Source organism: Saccostrea cucullata, unplaced genomic scaffold (assembly GCF_032062105.1).
Source record: "Saccostrea cucullata isolate Sc308-1 unplaced genomic scaffold, CSIRO_AGI_Scuc_v1 ctg8614, whole genome shotgun sequence".
Lineage (NCBI taxonomy): Eukaryota > Metazoa > Mollusca > Bivalvia > Ostreida > Ostreidae > Saccostrea > Saccostrea cuccullata.
The window spans coordinates 1-22,745 of record NW_026924007.1 but is presented as its reverse complement, the minus strand read 5'-3'; the positions used below and the strand labels follow the sequence as shown (position 1 = coordinate 22,745).

At 35.1% G+C, this 22,745-nt stretch overlaps 1 protein-coding gene and 1 long non-coding RNA gene across 2 annotated transcripts; one reads left to right on the top strand and one right to left on the bottom strand.

The window, feature by feature from the left end:
- The first annotated feature begins 7,098 nt into the window (after positions 1-7,098).
- Positions 7,099-7,861, top strand: LOC134265457 (uncharacterized). Its single transcript, XR_009991759.1, has 3 exons — positions 7,099-7,167; positions 7,268-7,454; positions 7,748-7,861. It is a non-coding gene; the product is annotated as an uncharacterized LOC134265457 (long non-coding RNA).
- Positions 7,862-21,710: 13,849 nt separating this feature from the next.
- LOC134265456 (uncharacterized protein F54H12.2-like) lies at positions 21,711-22,631 on the bottom strand. The gene has a single exon (XM_062747661.1). It carries the CDS (start codon positions 22,629-22,631, stop codon positions 21,711-21,713), a length of 921 nt encoding a protein of 306 aa, XP_062603645.1.
- Positions 22,632-22,745: the final 114 nt, after the last annotated feature.

The following is a 22,745-nucleotide window of genomic DNA, read 5'->3' as shown; positions in this document are numbered from 1 at the left end:
GCTGTTTTTTTTTGGCAGTGAAATGTGTTATGCTGGTTCTGAAATATCTATTAAACAAGATGTGTTTGTGAAACACTATGCGCCCGGCGGTAACAAAGTTCAAAAAATATATTTTTTGCAGATAAGTCACAGTCAAGGTCACAAGGTCATCGACCTTGGTGTCATTTGAAAGAACTTCATCTTAGCCAGTATGCGTACCAAATAGGAAGTCTCTATCTCTCATGGTTCAAAAGTCATGGCAAAAAGACTGAAAAGCTATTTTTAGCATAAAGATCACAGTCAAGGTCACCGACCTTGGTGCCATTTGAAAGAGCTTCATTGGTCAAGTATGCATACCATATATAAGTCTCTATTTTTCATGGTTCAAAAGTTATGGCGAAAGGTCGAAAAAGCTATTTTTAGCATATGGGTCACAGTCAAGGTCATAAGGTCATTGACCTTGGTGCCATTTGAAAGAGCTTCATTGGTCGAGTATGCATATCAATTATGAAGTCTCTATCTCTCATGGTTCAAAAGTTATGGCGAAGGTTAAAGTTGACAACAAACAGACAGACAAACAGATAAACAGACAAACAGACAGGACAAAAACAATATACGCCTCGGATCTATCGATTCGGGCGCATAATTATTTCTTATGTGTTATGATGCATGAGTTTGAGCAGGTTGTTGACTTTTACAGAGATATTACCCATGCAAGTCCCATAATGTATTTTAAAAATAAATTGCTTGTACATGAATTCCTGACGAAGACGCTGCTGTGGGAATCTAGGCCTGTATTGGACTTGTTGGGCAGGGAGATTAGGTTGGTTCTGACGGTGTTGTTGCCAAACCTGCAGAAGGGTGAGCCCCAATACATTGTAAGCGAACGTGTAAATACGTGTACTTGCAATTAGGTTTTTAGCAAAGACCATTGAAAATTGTATGAATATCACTTAAACTGCTTTGATGATTGAGAATTAACTTGGATTGATATATATAAATAATAATAATATAATATATATATAATTCCATGCAAAAACTTGCACGATTTTTTAACCTTATGACAAAATCTTATATAATTCTCTTTTCTACTTGGTAAACATTATTCAGGATGTCAAGTTAAATGTAAATCTATGAAAAATAATGTTGATTTTTGAAAAAAAAGTTTGTTTGTGTTATTTATCCTTAAAAGATAATCCTATTCATACAGTTGTAGTCTTATTGCAATCTTGATACAAAAAGAGACTAGGTCAAAGATCATTATTCTATTCATTGTTGTTGTAAAGTTTCAAGTCCCAACTGCTACTTTTCACTTCCTTTGATATTAAGTAAAAATCGGTAGAGCTAGTCTTGACAGAGACTCAGGTTTTATATTGTTAATATAGCGAGCGCAGCAAAAAATTATCACTGCGATCTCTTAAGGTCAACATGTCCAAAAATTTATTTTTACAATATTTACATCCACTGAATGTTTTCTTCTTTATTTCTTAAGAAAACCCATTGCGTTCATCACTGCATGAACTACATTAGGCATATCACCTGTACAGATTTCTTGATCAGTGGCCGTTCCATCATTGAAACGTACAAAGACGTTCGCATCATTAACACAAGAAATAATATTTTTAATCCAACTTAAAATGATAATTTAAACAGACTTAAATATAAACAATAAAATGTCTTACGCGGGTTATGTATTTTTCTGCAACAGCTGCAACATTAATTCCCGTACTAGTAACAAACAAAGAAAGCATTTTATTCTTTAAATAACTCCAAAACTATGTGGGGCATAAAGTTAAAACTTTTACAGTTTATAAATTTTCCATTGATTAACAGATAGAAAGTATCACTTGATAAAAAAATGTTTGGAAAAATAATTAAATTGAGAAAAAATCTTTTTAAAACTACATTTTTTTTTTTAGAAATTCCGTGCTTTTAGTGAAAACCATCATTGCCGAAACAAAATATGTTTATCAATGAAGGGCAAGTTGGACTTGGATAGCCTCTGGAAAGTTGTTTTTCCTGTTTATTTTGTCCAAATGTTAGGACTTGAAAGCGAAAGTACATTGCAAATGGCGGGTTCTACAGGGGTCTTGTCTTTATACATGTCATGCTTTCAATAACAGCCTTTCAGAGACCATTCATGTCCAACTTGCTCTTCAATGATAAACATATATTATTTCTGATGGTTTTCACAAAAAGGACAGAATTAAGCAGGTGCATTTTTCTTTAAATATGCACATTTTCTGAAACATTTTTTCTCAAAAAATATCTCAATAAAAATATTTGTTATCAAGCGACAGTTTCTATCTATTAATCAATGACATATTTATAAACTGTGAACATTTTGACTTTATACCACACGTAGTTTTGGAGCTATTGTAAAAATAATTTTTTAGTCATGTTGACCTTTGACGAAACCTAAAAGCAATGCCAGGGCAAAGAGAAAATTCGAACTTTGCACTTTGATCCAAACGAATTTTTTTTCGCAGTTAATCTAGGCGCACAATGCATCGATTGTTAAAGCTACGTTCTGGCGATAATAGGGAGTCGCAAGATATATGATACCATCTGAAATTATTATGAGAAACGCATGTCTCGACCAATTTCTTTGTTTCATAAATTTAATATTTTAATAAATATACATTTTTAGCAACAAAATATTTCAGTAAAAGAATCTGACACAGTTTGAATAATGGAGACACAGAACTATGATTTGAACTAACTTGAATCTACACTACCTGAGGATGCTTCCACATGAGTTTCATCTTTCCTGGTCCTGATGTAGGATTTTTAAAAAAATCTTCTTCTCCAGAACCAGATATCTATGTTAAACTTTGATCAGACATTGTGGCCCCGTCCTACCCCTGGGGTCATGATTTTAACAAAATTTAATCTACTACCTGAGGATGTTTTCACAAGAGTTTCATCTTTCCTGGTCCAATGGTTCTGGAGAAGAGGATTTTTTAAAAAAAATTCTATATCTTCCTATGTTAAACTTTGATAGACCATTGTGGCCCCGCCCTACCCCAAAGGGGTCATGATATTAACAAAATTGAATCTACACTACCTGATCTTGAGGATGTTTCCACATGAGTTTCATCTTTCCCGGTCCAATTGTTCTGGAGAAGATGATTTTTAGAAAAACAAATTTTATATATTCCTATGTAAACCTCTGATCAGCCATTATGGACCCGCCCTACCCCAGGGGGTCATGATTTTAACAAAATTGAATCTACACTACCTGATGAGGATTTTTCCACGTGAGTTTCATCTTTCCTGGTCCAATGGTTCTGGAGAATACGATTTAAAAAAATTCTGTATATTCCTATGTAAACCTTTGATCAGCCATTGTGGACCCGCCCTGCCTCCGGGGTTATGATTTTAACAAAATTGAATCTACACTACCTGAGGATGCTTCCACGTGAGTTTTATCTTTCCTGGCCCATTGGTTCTGCATGGAGAAGAAGATTTTAAAGATTTTTCCTACATATTGCAATGTAGACTTTGATCAGCCATTGTGGTCCCGCCCTACCTCCAGGGGTCACGATTTGAACAACTTGAATCTACACTACCCGAGGATGCCTCCACGTGAGTCTCATCTTTCTGGCCAAATGGTTCTGGAGAAGAAGAAGAATTTGAAAAGATGCCATTAATTTTTCATTAATTCATAATTATCTCCCCTTCGGCTCAGGTGAGCTAAAAACTCATTTTTTCGGGTTTCTTTCCATGTTCGTCAAATTTTGTGAATAAAATTGGACAGTATATGCAGTGTTTAAAGTGCATTTACATGCACTGATCTTCAATAATAATTGTATTATTTTTTTTACATAATCATGAAATGGTATCAAATATTCTGGGACATATTCTGATTATTGGCATTTTGAAGCAGGCTAGGGGGTGCAACAAATTAACAAATTAACCGTTAGATATAATTTTTTTAGATGTGATATTTTAAGCTGTTAGCTATCATTTGGAAAAGAAAAATATATTAAATCTTAGTTTTGAAATTTGATCCTTTTTGTATATCTTTCTATGGAGCTCTTCATCTAACGTAAATCAATATGGTCTGAAAATAGCCACAACCACCCACTCCCTTCTAATATTATTTATTTATTTTAAATTTTGCATTTATTTAAAACCAACCTTTATTCAAAATGGCCAATACCACATGCCAATTTGTTCTAACTTTACTTTAGATGATCAACAATCACTTGTCCTCCAGTAAATTAGTATGAAATAATTCAGCAAACAATAAAATTATTTACTTACTTCACTTGTCGCGCAAATACCTTCTTTAATTTGTCGATGAGCGAGATAAAATTCTGCACCAAAATGTTCCCGGCTTAAAACTTTGGAGAATGACAAAGAGGAAGCTGGCAGTGAGCATGCTCAATGATGCTTAATTAGTTGTTCGAAAGAAATTACAGTTATCCTCGAACCATAATAAAATTAAGAAGCAAATTGTGCTCGAAATAATCTGGCAGCAGGCTTATTCATGCGAGATAAACCTTGTCATATGGAGAGCCACCTATTCCGGTGGAGAGCTGCATTTATACCTAAACTCGGCAGTCATTGCCAACGATCAGTGAGGAATCTTTTTCATTTTAGCATCAGATGCATTTAGTAAAGCAAATTTAGTTTTCAGTCTACAAAGGAAATGTTTTATTTCTAACTTTAAAAAAAAATAGAATAGCATGGAAGAGAGAATTAATTTATGGTGACTATTTTATTGAACAATTATTTTGTGCAGACAACACAGTTAACAACTTCATTGCCGGTATATGGTGGACATTGCAAGGCACCACACTGATACAGAACAGGATAAAAGAGAGCACCATCGGTTCCCCTTTCACCACCATTTAAAAAATCAGGATCGTGGTCAACGCAGACATACTCGGAGCTACTTTTATAATCATAATAATTTGCTCCGAGATATCCATGATACTGCATTGTCAACCTGAATAACATGAACTGCGTCCTGGAATCATCACCATCTTTGATCCAGATAAGCTTGCACATACAGCGCAAGGTGCATCTTCATTACTTGAATGGACTTTCCAAAAGTTGGTTTCGTATTCTACACCATATACGTAGTTTACTGAACCACCAGAAAATGTCTTTCCGCTTGATACAGGGTCATCCGGGAGACAAAGATAGTTTGGTGGTGCACCCTGGTAATTCCACCATCCACCAGCTGCGTATCCTTAAAATATGATTTAATTCAGTTAATGTGATGCCCCTTGTAGTTGTGCAATTTATATAGAAAAATGCTCTGGTAGGCAGTCTCAAGAACAAACTAATTTTTATTATTAACTTAAAGGACACCCATTGAGAGTCAGAAATATGTTGTTTATTTTTGCATCAGTTGTTTCTATTTTTAGTAACAGCCAATAATTCATTTTGGTCAATATTCAAGGGAAAATGCAAAAAAAATTGGTGAAAAAATGACCACTTCTATAATTAAAAGTAAAAAGGAAAAAAAAACAATATTTGAAGAAAAGGACAATATTTTCTCACGGAACTGAGTCGTAAGATTAAGTTGGAATCAAAAACTTTTGTAATACCTGTGTATAAAAGGCTGTCCCATCAGCACAAATATTGGCATGGTGCCAAGAAATGATAAGGAATCATTTTTTGTCAATGTTCAGGGATATATTACGCTTCTTTTTTCAAAATTTTGTTCATTTAAAAATCTCTAAGATATTATCTCAACAATATATAAAATCCACCTTTGGAACTCTCAAGGACATAAAAGTAACATCGTAATAAAATAATTTCAAATTCAAATGATAAAAAAATAGTGATTTTATAAGTTTAACTTTTACAGTAATTTAAATGAATTTTGTGCAATATATGTAAAAATATTAACAATAAAAATTATTTTGAATTTTATACAAGCTATAAATTAATTTTCCCCTGCTTTTCACGTGAAAAAACGTATTTTTTACAGTTATTTTAGATTTTGTAAAAATTATCTCCCCTGTTGCACTCTTCTGTAGAGAAGGTAGATAATGATTATGTTTATGAAGAGATATCTGTCATTTAATCGTTTTAGGCATACATTATGTTTGGTTTTAAGAAAATTGTCCTTCCTGTGAATTTAATTTGTTACATATATGCTAGTGGCCTAATTAAAAAATACATAAAACATTATGAAATCCATTGGGATCGTTGTACGGTTCCGTAACCACGTGTAAACATTATGGCTTCCTGCGACGTTTTGTACGTCCTCAGAAAAAGATTCAGGTGCATGAATTGTCAACGAGTCTTCAGATTCTGGTTCTGATTTTGATGAATATGATTCTGACAGCGAACATTCATTTGGTAGCGAGACGGATGTACAGTGTAGTGATGATGTTACCGAATCAACAACGTTGAATTTTAAAGTGAAACAGGTACATGTAATTGGATCTTGGTTTATAATACTATGTACATTATAAAAAGGCTTATTGATATGTAAAAAAAAATAGATAAATAAACAATGTTGATGGGGACTTGATTATATACGAGAGAAGGTTTTTTACAAGACAACATCAGGTCTGGTACAATCACTGATTTAGCTACGTAGCTTGATTTACCTACTTAGTTAGCTTTATTCACATGTAACTACCTGAAGTAGCTTTATCTAGCTATCAAAGTTATTTATTTCTATTAAAAAAATCTACCTACGTAGCTAAATCTAGTGATTGTACTGTGCCTGAATATATACCTAGCAAACATGTCAAGAGAAATTTTAAGGTTGGTACATATAGCTATAAAAATATATGTATGAATTCAACAATATTGCAAAATACATAGATGTATACAACATATTCACATCTGCTGAATTATAAAAAGCATAGAGATCTAAGTAGCCTTTGTGGGGTGATGAAAAGGGAAGGAAAAGTTGAATAGGTCCAGGGTTTTCAAAGACTGTTTACTAATAGGGTAAATTAAGAATTGGATAGGTGGGTCTCCACTGTCAATTAAATCAGCATAATTGCCTCATATGTGGGATGCATAATAATAAAGAATCTCATTAAACACAATATTTTTTCAGATATTTATGAGATGTTATGAAGAAAGCTACAGTTATGATTTTTGGCTTTATGGAATAGTAGTCTTTATGGGAGATCACATAGAGTTGTCAAATACTTGTGCAGACTGCAGACTTTTCAAATTCAAAGGTCACCTTGTGTTCCTTGACAGGTTTGTGTTTAAAACAACTGATATTATAAATATAAGACTGGGAAATTGTACTTTGTAAAGAATATTTCATTTCATTCTTATATTTCTTGTGCAATTTCAGATTATTCATATTCATTTCCCTGGATAGGGCTGGGCTTTACAATGGGATTTTCAGCTGTGGAGCTATAAAGAATTACTACGTAGGGTTTCCAATGTAGTTTTGTGAACAGAATCCAGAAATAAGAAGAGGAGGGACGATGCAGATGCAGCATGAGCATGACCAATTACTTGCCACTGCTGAGAAAATGGTAAAGAAATGTTATACTATAGTATAGGAATTGCCTTGTCTGTCTGTCAATTTGCCACATGCATTTTTACCTATTCTGTTACTTTACTTCAAGAAGATGAGAAGCTTTTATTTTTTTCCAAAGATAGCCAGAAGACTTTGTGAATAATCTTACTCAAGTCATTTGATGACATTTTCTTAAATTGGAAAATATAAATGTAACATAATCATAAACATGACATTTATTTTAAAAATCTTAGAATATGTCAAGTATGGTTTATTTCAATTTAATCTGAAAACTGTCCTTTTTCACAGGTACATGCTTTGAGTACTACTTTTGTGTATTTGGAGACAGTCCACTTGTTCTTTAAACCAGGAGTGGAAATTTCAGTGCTTGTTAAATTTTCTCCAGAACTTATTTGATGCTACATAGGAAGAAAATGGGGTCATGCTGAACAGAATAATTTGGATACACCTTATAGATTTTGAACACTTGAAGAAGAAAAAAAGACAGTGTATAATTGAAGAAGCTTGGTTAGTGACCAATATTTTAGGGTATTTTATACATGTTACATGTAACTTGTACGATTTTATTGGTACATGTACTTCAACATTGTTAACATCTTAATATTTAATATGTATCCGGTTTCACTTGCAGGAATACACAAAAATTCAGAGTAAATTTTCAATGTTTGTTTTGTTAGATAAGGTCAAAGATCAAGGTCAACAGTGCTTTTGTTTTACCAAATATAGCATTATCATAAAGACTAATTTCCTGTATACAGGTATAGCAAATAATTCAGAATATGACTTGGGAAGCTGTGATTTTTCTTTTTAATCTTATCTTAATTAAGAATCATGATGTATACTTAAGAAGTAGAATTTTTTCAAGCATACAAAATTTCAAGGTCATTTTAATTTTGGAAGTGAATATAAAATATCAGAAAGCAGTCAAGCATTGTAATTGTTTTTATTGTTGAATGAACTTAGTTATTGAGTGATATTCAAATTTTAATCTGCAATGAAATTAAAAATTAGAAATGTCCTAATTTGTTGATTCTAAAAACTTGGTGTTCATTCATTTTGAGTTTGTTGCTATGACAATATGTCTGTCAAGAAAATGGCTCTGATATTCCTTTTTTTTTCAGTTTGACCCTTGACCTTTGACATTGTGATCTCAAAATCAAGAGGGGTCCTTTACTTTTCAAGAAACCAGTATACTAAATTAGATGTCTGTAAAGCAATTGGTCCTCAAGATTTTGATTGATTTAAATCTACATTCTGGTATATCTAGAGAATTGTAACCCTTGACCTTTGACCTTGTAAACTCTAAACTAAAAGGGGCCATCTACTTATTTGTAGGTACCAGTGTACTATGTTTATTATCTATTGAGCAAATTTAATTTTTTTCTAAGATAAGAGAGAACACACTTGGTCTATTGACTGATAAACAGGTGCTAAGCAGTATGTGAATCACCCTTTTCAAAGACAATGTAAAATAATACAATTCAGGTAACCCCCCCCCCCCCAACATTAACCCCATTTAACCCCTAAGATATAATTAAATTGATTAAGAACAAAAATGTACAATATACTGGTATTTTTCAACAGCAAAATTTGAATTTTTGAACATATTTAACTAGGCAAAAACACCTTGCTGAAGTTCAAGGATGCGATAATATGAAAATTGAAAAAAAATGTCCAACTTTAAGTAAAAAGTACAGCCAAAAATTTGAGAGTCCAAAGACAGATTTTTTTGTATAATGTAAAAGGACATGTTGTCTAATAATTAGTATATGATTTACTTGATTCTAAGCGTCACTTTCTGAGTTACAGGTTTTTGAAAATGGAGTATTTTCACCAGTTTTCAAAAATCTGGAAATATGCCAGATTTGTGACCTTTTCGCACTTAAACGGGAGCACAGTTTGTGATTATGGAAAATTTTCCAAAACAAGTGTATCTTGTTACTTTCAACCATATATGGATATCATATCATTATTAAATAAATGCTGAATTTTTTAAATATAAAATCCTATAAAATTCCTGTTTTCAACCTGTGTAAGGACAAAGAATTCTATTTTTAGTAACAATGGCGATTTACCCCCTTAAGTGAGACCACACTGAAAAAAAATTTGTGGCAAAATATTTTATATTATAGAAGAAATTTAGACACAAAACATGGAGTTGATCAGAGAACCTTGCTCCCATAGCCTTTCGCATGGTTTTCTCGTAGACATGCTCTTTAAGCAAATTCTGAAATTTTACATACCGTACATACTCGCCTGTAAGTCGGTTTTTGGGGAGTTCAACTCTAGTCTAAAACTCTTTGTCCGACTTATAGGCGAGCTATCAAAAGTATGGTTTTTTTTAGGTCAGTCCATCTGATATACAAGCTTATCAAATACAACCGACTTATAGGCGGACCGACTTATAGGCGAGTATATACGGTAACAACTCTCTTATGGCCTAATAAAGACCCCTATTGATTATGAGGTCAAAAGGTCCTTTCAAGGTCGAAATTTACACATTCTGTCTGTGTGTAACACTTTTTCCGAGCGATATTTCAAGAAGATTTTGAGCTTATTCAATGTAATTTTATACCAAAACTCCCTAGTACCTCTCTCAACCATATCAAAGTGAATCGCCCTGTTTGTTTTATTAGTATTTATAGTATTACATGTCGCTATTTTTAGCACAAGTGTATGCTGCAGCAGAGAGTTACTGCGTATAAAACAGGTTCTCGGCGGACTTTATGTTCTTATTACATCTATTAGAACTGTTTAATAAAGGCTAAATAAATCAAACACCATGGATTGTGTAAAATTTTGACAATACCGAACATGAATATATACATGTATTTGACTTCACTTCTGCATATACTTGATTCTATGTAAAGCGATTCCGTGGTCTAGTGGTATGTTTATCGCTTCCAGTGTGAGAGGTCCCGAGTTCAAGTACCGGACGGACATTCTTTTTTTGAAATACTTTTTTTTAACTAAATAATAGTTTTCAGCACGCGAAATGAAAAATTTACGAGGTCTGGCTTGTACAAACTCATAAAATCATCACTACAGTGTGATAAATATTCCATATAAAAAGATTCTATACACATAATAAAGAATAAGCAATTAAATCTTTGTATCCATAATGGTATTTTTTATTTGCTTCGGTATACATGCACGTATATATTTAATAATTCTACAAATTCAGTGAGGGGGATCCAACTCCCCCCCCCCCCTTCCCTCCCCCCGAACTGCGCATGTTTTACTTTTTCCTTAAGCGGGGGACACAAATTCTCTGAATTAGCTTGTTTGTATTAAAGTAAAACTCCAACACTTTTTACAGCAATTTGCCTACCTGAGTAGATGGTCACAGATACATTGGAAGGGCAGGAATGTTTTCCCCAAAGTACATATACGGTACCATCTCCACCTAAAAAGATGATCTTACATTTAAACTACACACATTTAGTATCAATAAAAATAATCTTAGTTTCAAATAATCCACACTTATTTACATCAGTAGGGGCATAAAATTTTCGTCAATAATTCGTTATCGAATGCTCTAATAATTACGAATATTCGATCACATGAATAGGTCTAAATTTACTTTAAGCATACATTTTACTTCACCCTCTTGCCCTAGAAATTTTGTTTATGTAGGTGTACCTGTCAGTTAATAGTTTTTATTTAAAAAATTAAATATGACAATTGAAATTTAAACATAAAATATGTGTATGTTTTACATTCAAATGGTATATCGAACATCAGTATCTGGCCAAAGCGAAGCCGAATAAATTTTACTTTTCAATAGGTTTCCTCTTCACATCACAGTCTTTGTAGGATTTCATTTTTTAGCTCTACTGGTCAGAGACCAGAAGAGCTTATGCGATAGTAATGCGTCCGGCGTCCGTCCGTCTGTCTGTCTGTCTGTAAACAATTTTTCAAAATGCTACTCCTCCTACAGTTTTGGTCTAATTTCAATATAACTTGGCACACAAGTAGACTACACTAAGATACATAATTCTGTGTATCGGTTTTTGATTTCGATAAACGGTGTTGCCGTGGTTACTAAAAATAGAAATTTCTGTGAAATTCTTTCAAAATGCTACTCCTCCTACAGTTTTGGTCTGATTTCAATATTACTTGGCACACAAGCAGACTACACTAAGATACATAATTCTGTATATCGGTTTTTGATTTCGATAAACGGTGTTGCCGTGGTTACTAAAACTAGAAATTTCTGTGAAATTTCTTTCTAAATGCTACTACTCCTCCTGTCTTGATCCGATTTCAATATAACTTGGCAAACAAGTAGACTACATTAAGATACATAATTCTGTATATCGGTTTTTGATTTCGATTAACGGTGTTACCGTGGTTACTAAAAATAGAAATTTCTGTGAAATTCTTTCAAAATGCTACTCCTCCTACAGTTTTGGTCTGATTTCAGTATAACTTGGCACACAAGTAGACTACACTAAGATACATAATTCTGTATATCGGTTTTTGATTTCGATGAACGGTGTTGCCGTGGTTACTAAAACTAGAAATTTCTGTGAAATTCTTTCAAAATGCTACTCCTTCTACAGTTTTGGTCTGATTTCAATATAACTTGGCACACAAGTAAACTACAATAAGATACATAATTCTGTATATCGGTTTTTGATTTCGATGAACGGTGTTGCCGTGGTTACTAAAATTAGAAATTTCTGTGAAATTCTTTCAAAATGCTACTCCAAGTACAATTTTATTTTAGTCTGATTATAATATAAATGTGGCATGCAAGTAGACTGCACTAAGAACATAAAGAGACTTAATCAAGGATCATTATTCTATTTATTGCTGTTGAAAAGTTTCATTTCCAACTGCTTAAGTACTTTTCTCTTCCTTTGCTATAAGTACAAAGCAGTAGAGCTTCAGTCTCGACAGAGACGTCTGGTTTTAATTTTTTCAAAAGATCATGATCAAATTGTATCATTAGACGATAATTGAAAGACAGATATTGCCACACTTCAAATTATGAGAAAACTACTATACAAATTTAGAAACAACACTTCGTTGATCTATTTCATTGATGATGCTGGAAGCCCTAGTAACTATTTACGCATGAGCACAAGATAACGTCTGTCTCCTTCTTTGTGTTTCAAAATAATAAATTTCTAGTGTAATGGAGATTGCCACGTTTGGATAATGTATTCATTTTTTAATTACTTCGATTTACGGAACATTGTTTGTACCACCTATGCATAGCCTCATTGCATTAATATACATGTATACTGTAAACCTTAGATTTTATGATTATTTTGTAACATACATGTACATGTGCATATACTGTACACATTTACATCCATATCTTTGATTAATTGTAAAACAATTTAAAAGCAAAACATTTTATCAAGTGTCCATAAATTCATCCCTCGTAAAGTTTTAGAAAGAGTATAATTCTGGCAATGTTCAAAATGGATTTCTCATAGTTATAATGCGGAAATATTTGAATAATAATTTACATTTGAATATAAATTCATCGAATAAATATTCGCCTATTCGTTGACCTCCCTACATATAAGATTACAAGGCATTATGAATGCTTAAACAAGATCATTACCTTTATTAGTTGTCTCTAGCTGATTCAGACGACCTTTAAGATTTTGCACTTCTTGCTCCAGATTATGATTTTCCGATTCCAGTGTTTGGATTTTATGTTCGAGATTGCTAAGTCTTTGATCCAAAAAGGTAGGATCAGTTAAAAGAATTCTGCACTTTTGGGGCTGGGGGGATAGGATGGGTCAACTGAGTGCAGCCCCTGGGGGGGATAGCCGGGTCAAGCGAGTGCAGCCCCTGGGGGGATAGCCGGTTCAATTCAGTACATATAATCCCCCTAAATACGGGGGTGTGTTTACACTGTGTTTACATTATACACTATACGCTGCTGCTACTACCATTCATAACGCTGCTACTACGATTTTGGCAAATACTCAAGAATTTGATTATGACGTCACTCATTCACAGTGATTTTCCGAAAACTGAAAAAAAAACAATAACACACAATAGAAACAAGAACACAGATTTTATTCAAGTAAAAAAATACAACAATTTACTTTTTCTTCTTCTGGGCCTTATCGGTCATCAGGGATAGTTTCCTCTTGTGAGTAGTGCTGGGTCCTGGATTCTCTCTGTTGTGTTCCTTTTTCTCTTTTTTGTCTCCTTCTTTCACTGGAGGTTTGGTCTGGTGGGTCCCTGAGATCTTGGGTTCCTGAGGCTTTTTCTCCAGTTTTTGTACTTCTTTGACGAATTGTTGATCCTCCTCATCCTCTGTACACTTATTAGCCCAATGGCCAAATTTCCCGCACTTGTAGCACAAATCTTTCTTGGGGCAATCTGGGGCCCAATGCCCTAACTCTTTGCACCTGTAGCATGGATCCGTCTGTCTAGTTTTCTTTTTTTCTCCCGATTCCCCTTGTCCTTCTTTTTTCTGGTAAGTGCTTCCTCCTCCTCTCATTTTGTCTTGCATGTTAGTAACTTTTACTTCTAATTTGGATAATTTGGCACGAATCAAACAAAATTCACTGGCGTTGTAAGTTTTCAGATCAGTCAGCTTGTTTTCATGATCACCCACCTTCTCAGCAATATATTTCAGCGTGTTGTCATGATGTCGCACTTTCTCACCAATATAATTCAGCTTGTTGTTAAGATCACTCACCTTGTTGTTCATATCATTCATCTTGTTGTCAAGAGCGGACAGCATGTTAACAATCCCATCCAGAGTTGTATTTAATAGGCCCATATCTTCTTTATTCGCATATTCTGGAAGATTATACATGCCCAAATCTAATCCCACTGCATCCTGTGACTCTGGCATGGGGGCTCCTACATAACCTTCAGGTGTCACATAGTTGGGGTTGTCTGGAGTATTCATCATTGCTTCTGCCATACTATTTTCACGTCTGTCAAGTTCGAAATGTCAAGCAAGACTGATCCTCAAATCCCAGCTCCGCTTTATATACCTGCTGTGGGGCGTGTGCATCAATACGTTTTACCTACGTTTTTATGCTGACTACACAGGTAAATACTTGGCAGCGAGTCAAGTTTGTTTAGGGCCGTGTGCAAAAAATATGCTGACTACACAGGTAAATACTTGGCAGCGATTCAAGTCAGGGGGGCCGTGTGCACCTTTGACCTACCTTTTTATACCTGTTGCATCACCTGTGAGGGGGGCCGTGTGCAAAAAAAAAATACGATAGACCTACGTTTTATACTGGGGGTATAAATGAGAAGAAAAATCTGGTCCTTTCTTCACAATCGACTATCATGTCAACCCTGATACACACTCACTCTCTGATTTTAGATGGGTATGATTGTTTAGTACGATGGGCACAAAATCACCAAGAATCTCTACCCCCGGAGGCAGAACAAGTATTTCAGGAAGCCAGCACTATCATGGAAACCCTTCAGGATTTATGGTTACAATGCCTAACCTTATCACATCATGCGACGACCATGGGGAGACTAGCTACCATACATTTTCTATGTCGACATATGAAAACAATTCTGCCCCAGAAATGGTACGGACTGAACCTGACCCGTTATTTCGGAAAGCCTTACAGTTTCCTGACCCATCCCCAAGCGGGCAAAGTGATTTTATTGTGGCAGGACATAGATGCGATGGAGAAAGTATGTATTCAATACGGAATGAAATACCTGGAAATTTCACACAGGCTAGGAAATCCGTGACTTTTAATACCAGCCTCAATCAAATCTACGAATTACCCCCCGAAGACCGGAGAAGTCCCTGGATGCAATTAGTAGCGGATCGAATACGATTTCGGAGGAGAATTCGACAGTTAGAAGCTTTGTTAGTTTTTAAGAAATAAAAAATCATGTAATACTACATCAGTGTTATGTTATTGTATGACGTCATATATGCACTCGGGTTCGGCGTTTCCCCCTTCAATTTTGCTTTGTCACTGTGATGGGGCGTTTTTTGATCACATGATCAAAAGCGATTTTTTTGTGTTAGCCAATCACATTTGATCACATGATTGGATTGTTGATGTTTTGCCGCGATTGCACAATCGTCTGCTATTGTGTATAAATACAGACCCTTCGAGCTCTCAACCTCATTCTGCTGCTAGCTGAATTCCAGATTACAGTCAAAGAGAAAGAAGTAGAAGAAGAAGAAGATGGCTGCTCATCGAGATATTCCATGAGGAACTTTACTTGATCCCGGGTATAGTTGTAGAGAGCTATATTACCGTCCGGAGGCTGATAACGGGAGAGAGATGTGAGGATTAATATGGCACGAATGCAAGTGAATGACAACCGTCGGAGGAGGCCCCACCCCTACAGAGGAGCACCGCATCCCGTTCTCACCCCCGCCACCACCACCAGACCACGACCCAGCCCCCCAGAGTCAAGCCAGGAACCAGGGGAGAGTTCCCCGCTGGGGGTTTTCCGTTCCTGTCCAGAGGATCATTTGCACGCTTTGTTTTCACAGACGAGGAAAATAATTTCTGTGCGTCGTTGCTTACAAAGACCCGCCTGCTTTTATGTGCTGCTCGCCTAATTGAGAGGAACCTGCCCTGCCCTCTTATGTAGGAACTCAGAGCCCATATACAGCCGTGGGTGGGAGAGTCAGAGACCACAGTTCAGAGAGGGAGTCAGTTCCGATTCCGATGGTGAGGAGCCGGCAGCCTGGTCCAGAAAAAAATTGAAAAAAAAAAAAACCTGGACCAAAAAAAAAAAAAAAAAAAACAAAACAAAACAAAAAAAAACAAAAAAAAAAAAAAAAAAAAAAGAAAAAAAAAAAAAAAAAAAAAAAAAAAAAAAAAAAAAAAGATCATTTCTTATTTTCAAAATACAGTCAAAGAAACGATTGTTTCGAAAAGATGCCTACTTAAACAGTGTGTGTGTGTTCATAAAAAAAAAAAGAAACAATTGTGTTTCTCTCAAGTTATAACACCAGGTCACTTTTTAAACAAAAAATTTATGTCTCCAAGTACGCCGTAATTTTTTATGTAAACATTGTGTTTCTCTCCAGTGAAAAAGTTATAACACCTTGTAGGTCACTTTTTCACAATAAAAATCCCTCACCTATATGTTTAATGTCAGTATGCTAAATAGCCCATTTCTGTGTAATTTTGTTTTTGTCATGTGCTTAAAGTATGGCCTGCTATTCATGTTGTCGAATCTCCGCAAGATTTTACCCCAGTGAAAAAGGCTTGTAATCTACCTTGTAGGTCGTTTAAAGTTGTTTCACATTGTTTATAATTGTGATTATGTTATCCCTCACCTATATGTTTAATGTCAGCTATGCTAAATAGCCCATTTCTGTGTAATTTGAGAAAATGTTTTTGTCATGTGCTTAAAGTATGGCCTGCTATTCATGTCATCATTTAAAAAGTCAATCCTAAATAAAATCTGTCTTTAAAAATAATACATTTTACAAATGACATTTAATATGATTAGAGTATAGGAATCCATATATATATATGAGATATTATTTTTGTATTACATTTATAAGAGACATTGTCTCATGTAATTTAAATCATAATAACAAAATGGGTTTTATTTTTCTATACAGTCCTCAAACCTGGAAGATATGTTTTGTTCCTAACCAATCCATTCTCTAAGTGAAGTGAAGCCTGGCTGTTGGTCTTCCTTTGGGAAATATACAGTGAAATAACTAACATAAAAACAAAAACAAAACTTGAATCTAAAAAAAAAAAAGTTTCAATGAGATATCATTTTAATTTATTTAATTATTATTATTAAGATAATTATTTTAAATGTTTATATATATTTTTAAAATGGAATTAAAAATAAAATCTGATAATGGAAATCAATACTATAAAGATAGCAAGTTTTTAATCTTTAAGTGCTAATAAATTTCTGAATTTTCCATTAAAATATTTGACATTATATCACAGGGGAAAAGAAAAACTACTTGAGTGTTTCTACTGACCCCCCACCAGAGATCTGCTTATGAGTGCATGGGGATTGCGGTGGACCTTCATCTCCTGTTTAAAACAGACATTAGAGTATGACAGATAAAAAGGTACTTTTTTTTTCTTCTTTATTTTACATCACATGAAAACACACAATTAATGATGATGATGAAGAATGTACACATGTTTTTCATAAGTGTGTACAAATTGTTCAATATAATGTCTATAATGAATCCAATTTCCTTGGGCTAGTCCACACCCAATCTTGTAAGGAAAAGCATAAGTCTGGTAAGGTAAACTTTCCCCCATTTCTTGTAAACAGGCTTGAAACCATTGCTCTCTGTTTTGTGGGGTATCCTGATAAGTGGAAATTCTTTTAGGTCGGTGACTTGCTTTTCCATAATCCCATTGAGCTAGTAAACAAATGACCACAGGAGTTTGTGAGGGAAACACCTTAATAGTGCCTGGAATTCCTCTATCTTCTTCTACGGCTAAATTTCTAGTCCCTAGAGGTCTGCGAGTGGCATAGAGATTAGCTTGTGGGAATTTCTCTGCAATACTTTGACTCAATCCATGAGCTTTTACAGTTAAACAATTACATTGATGAACAATAGCTTCTACCTCACAGTTGAGTAAATCACCTTGTATCTCCTGGAGACTCATGATGTAAAATGAATCTATTTTTTAAAACACCCTTGTTTTTATAGAACAACAACAACAACACAATAAAACAAGATTTTTTTTTTATTATTCAGGTAAATCTACAATCTCTTGGAACTAATTCTTTGTTTCTCACATCAGGTTTTAGAACTCCATATTCTTCATAGTCACCTTGTCTATAAAAGGTTCTTTCCAATTCTGGGGTGCTGTAAGACATCTCAAAACAGGTTAATTTATGAATCTTTCTGTACATGTATCTCCCTTGAACCCTGTTTTTCATTTGAATGAATCCTCTCACATGATGAAGTTTTCCAGTTTCTGGATGCCTTTCTTTTTGTAAGATCAAGTATTGATAATCACTTCCAATGATTTGATCTACATCTTCCTGTCGGCACCCAGTTAAATTAAATATCCAATTATTGGCTATTCTACCTCTGTCTTGTTTTAAGTAAGCAATATATCCATTGCCTGTATTTTCTTTCTGTTTGTTTTGATAATGAGCCTTAATATCCTCCAAGAGTTTGTTTGGTCTTATGTTTTCTTTTTCCTCCTCCTCCTGAGGTTTATATTCTACAGGATGTTCTTCCATCAAGGGAGGTGGTATAAATACTGCAGGATGTTCTACCATCAAGGGAGGTGGTATGATATCTTTTCCTCCCTCCTGTATAAGTAACCATTCAGTTTCCTTTAATCTAGTGTTCTGACTCATTTCTTTACTGGAGGTGTTACCCATAATGAAGCCAGTCCACAACTGAGGTGTGTTTTATACCATGTTTACTATTTATACTTTTTTTTAAAATTGTATCTATTTTTTTTCCCTCAATCTTTAAAAAACCCTCAACACTTTTTGTTTTGGTGTTTTGAAAAAAAAAATCTATGGTTAAAGGGAGATAACCTATTTTTTAAAAATGACAAAAAACCCACAATTTTTTTTTCTTTTCTTTTTTATTGAGATCTAACAATAAATAACAGTTCAAATCTTTTTTTTTTTTTTTTTTTTATTCACATCTTGACCAGCTCACATTCTTTAAGAACTTTTTCTTCCTAGCTTCTCTGGCTTCAATAGCTTCAGGTTTCTTCCAAGCTCCTATCTCCCATTCTATCCAATCTCTGGGCTCCAATTCCTTATTTCTCTCCTCAGGTTTCAGAACCCCATATTCTTCATAGTCACCTCCTTGTTTGTAAAACATACTTTCCAATTCTGGGGTACTGTGAGACATGGCAAAATCAGCAGTGATATGAAGTCTGCACATAGTCAGTCCTCCTTCTGGTTCCTTCATTTGAATGAATCCCCTGATTTGATGCAGTTCTCCTGTCCAGGGATGTCTTTCCTTTTGTATAATCAAATACTGGAAACCGAAGAAGAAATCATCTTGGTTGCTCAGAAACATGTCTATATCTTCTTCTTCTTTAGGCTCTTTAATGGTGAAAGTCCAATTAATGGCTGTCCTGTAAAATCTGTCTGGACATTTAGGATCATTGATAGGCTCATGCAGGGGTATATATTCATTCTTAGGTTCCGGATCCAGGGTTTTCAACTCTATTCTTCTTTTTGTTTGAGGAGCTTCGTGATCCCCCTCCATAGGTTCCGTCATTCTCTTTTCTAATAAGGCAAATTTATCTTTATCCATCTCCATGTCTTCTAATATTCTAGGAATTCGCTTGCCAAACTGTCGTTTACTCAACCACATGCCCCCCAACTGAGGAGGATCGTCTTTAACACCTTGTTTTTATACCCCCTCACCTTGAAAGATAAGGGCCGTGTGCAAAACATGCGTTTTACCTACGTTTTTTTTTTATGCTGACTACATAGGTAAATACTTGGCACCGATTCAAGATTATGACGTCACGCTTCACAGTCAAAAGCTCAGTCTAGCCTAACCAGTTCAAACTGGATTTTTTTCTGAAAACACTAACAAAAGACAAAACAAAGAACACAGATTTTGATTTTTTTTTTCATTCTTTATTTTGTAACAACAAACAACAAACAACAAACAACTCATTTACAATACATTTTGATAAAAACATTGACATTTTTGTCCATGACCCGTAGGTAATTTATGATAAGTGTTTTTAAACCAATTCGCTACGTATCTGTCCCTTTGTAAAGCCGTACTCTGGTCAAAGGGGAATAGCCACTCGTCGGTTTTCTTTCTTTTCTTGTCTCTTTGATGTAAATAATACACGCAATATTGTCCACACACATCGGTATTCCAGTCTTGATAGCGATACGGATTATAAATCCATTGTTGAGCATGACGCTGGATAAAATCTTGAATTTCTTTTTGTAAGGGAGGAAATCCATAAGAATCGAAATATTCCACCACGGGATTGCTCACATATAGACACACCCAATGTTCTCCAGGTCGATCTTGAGGATCCGTATTGACCACGACAGCTTTTTCTCCAGGTCTTAATTGATCCGGTAATAAATCTACAGGATACACGCCTCCAAAAGAACTCTTGAATTCTCTGGATAAGACTTCTCTCAATTGTCCCGTATCCATTTTTTTTAGTAATCAATGCTCACTTCTCTCTGTTTGTTAATTTCTAATAGGTTATCGAATTCTGCATACACCACACAATTGATGGTGTTAACCGTATTGTTGGTAAACTGCACTTCTACTCTCAGATTTCCTGTTTCTATGATGTGGAATTTATCCGATTGCGCTTCTTGATCTTTAGTGAAATCCCAGCCCCATAGAGTGTAGCCGCTTTTATACTCTTCTAGGGTGATGTCCGGAGCCCAATCTTCTCTAATTTTCCCAGAGCTTGATACAGACTGAGATATGATCTCAGATATAAATCGTCGTAAATTGCTCAAAACTTCTCATGGTCTCTCCGTTGATTTCCTTTTCTATGATGTGGATATTTATCCGATTGCGCTTCTTGATCTATTGGACAGAAAGTATATAGTGACCACAGGTAAACCCGAGCTATACAATCCCATTGTCCATTCCTTTGAAAAAAATCTAAAAAATAACCTGTGTGTCATTACCATACCATTTTAATTACGCTGCATTTCATATATGTGGAGTATTTTATCCGATTCGCTAGGGTAAATCTTATTCAGCCTTAAAAGAGAAATAAAATAGCCCAATCTTCTCTAATTTTCCAGATTGATACAGACTTTAGGATATGATTCAGATTGATAAATCGAAATTAGGCTCAAAACAAGCCTATACCAACGCATCAACTTTGTCATCTTGCGATCCATGTATTTAGAATATGCTGCTCATGAACGACTGAGATATGATCTCAGGTATACTCTTAGGCTTCACGGTCAAGTTTTCCTTTTCTGGTATCATGGTCTCTCCGTTGATACTGACATCTAATTTCTTGATCCCAAAGTTTTGGAAATGAAAGGGATTTTTATGTTTTATCTCCGTTAAAGGCCGCATTCTCCACAAAGCCTAAAATGAGACAAAGGTCTTCTGGTTGAATCTTACCGATTCTCAAGTAATTGAGCACAGAAACTACTCACACGAACAGGTCAATACGTCCAAACAAAACAAAATTTTCAAAGCCTAAAATGAGATAAAGGCATCTGACCTTGAAACAGATGATTTTTAGTTTTATTTATCTCCGTTAAAGGCCGCATTCTCCACAAAGCCTAAAATGAGACGTTTATCTGGCCTTGAAACAGATGATCCGTTATCTTAGACTGGGTCCTAGGGGATGGTAAAGGTTTTCACTTCCACTCTTCTCAAGGGATATTTGGCTCTGTGGGTATTCAAACTCTGATTAATGGTATTCATCATGACTGCTGTGGGTTTGACTTTTCTCACCCACAAGATCATACTCAATATTTTCACTTTTCCTGTACTTCCTCCTTTGATCATCATGTAGAAAGAGGGTCTAGCTCGATTAAATCGCAAACGGACGTCCACTCCATTAGGTAGAAATCGATCTTGTTGAAACAAATCCAAATGTAAAGTATCCAGCAAACTGATTTTCTTACTGTCAGCAATAGCTTGGTGTCTTTTTCGGAATCCTTCGTTTTTAGAATTGGCCGGTAACGCTGTGAGGATGGGTTCGTTAATGGTCACCGTGTCGGCACCACCATTTGCAGCCGGAGTTACATCAAAGGTTTTATTTTGAGCTACACCAAGAGCCTCTAACCCCACTTCGTCCATGTGTCCTGCCGTATCTTTTTCCCACAGACTACAGGCCCTCGTCTGTGTCTTTAAAGTTCTGGGTCGGTAAGACAATAATTTCTCCAGATAAGCTTTGTAAGGATAAGTATCCGTCCCTGGGGTCACTATTTTTCCATTCAGACTGACATCGATTTCCGTAAACATGGAATGTAAGATATTATTCACGGGACTGGAAGTGCTGTTTGCCCCAGTCAGATTACTTCCATCGTCTTTGGTAAATTTACATACCATTTGAACATAAGTTTGAGATAAATCCAGATAGTGATCTCCTTGTCCTTTGATTTCAAATTCGATGGGAGCGGTGTCAGAATCTAAAGTACTGGAAATGGGGTAATATTCTTCCCATTTCGAGTCTTCTAAAGCAATATTAGTCGGAGGGACTTGAAACAATTGTAAATTGTTCATCCCACACCCACAGGAATCGGGCTGTAACATGATGTGTCTACTAGGATTCAGTTTTCACAAATGAACCTTCTGTTCCCTGGACTGTCCTATTTATACTCTCTCTCTCTCTCTCTCTCTGAGTCAAACACATCTAAATGACGTTTT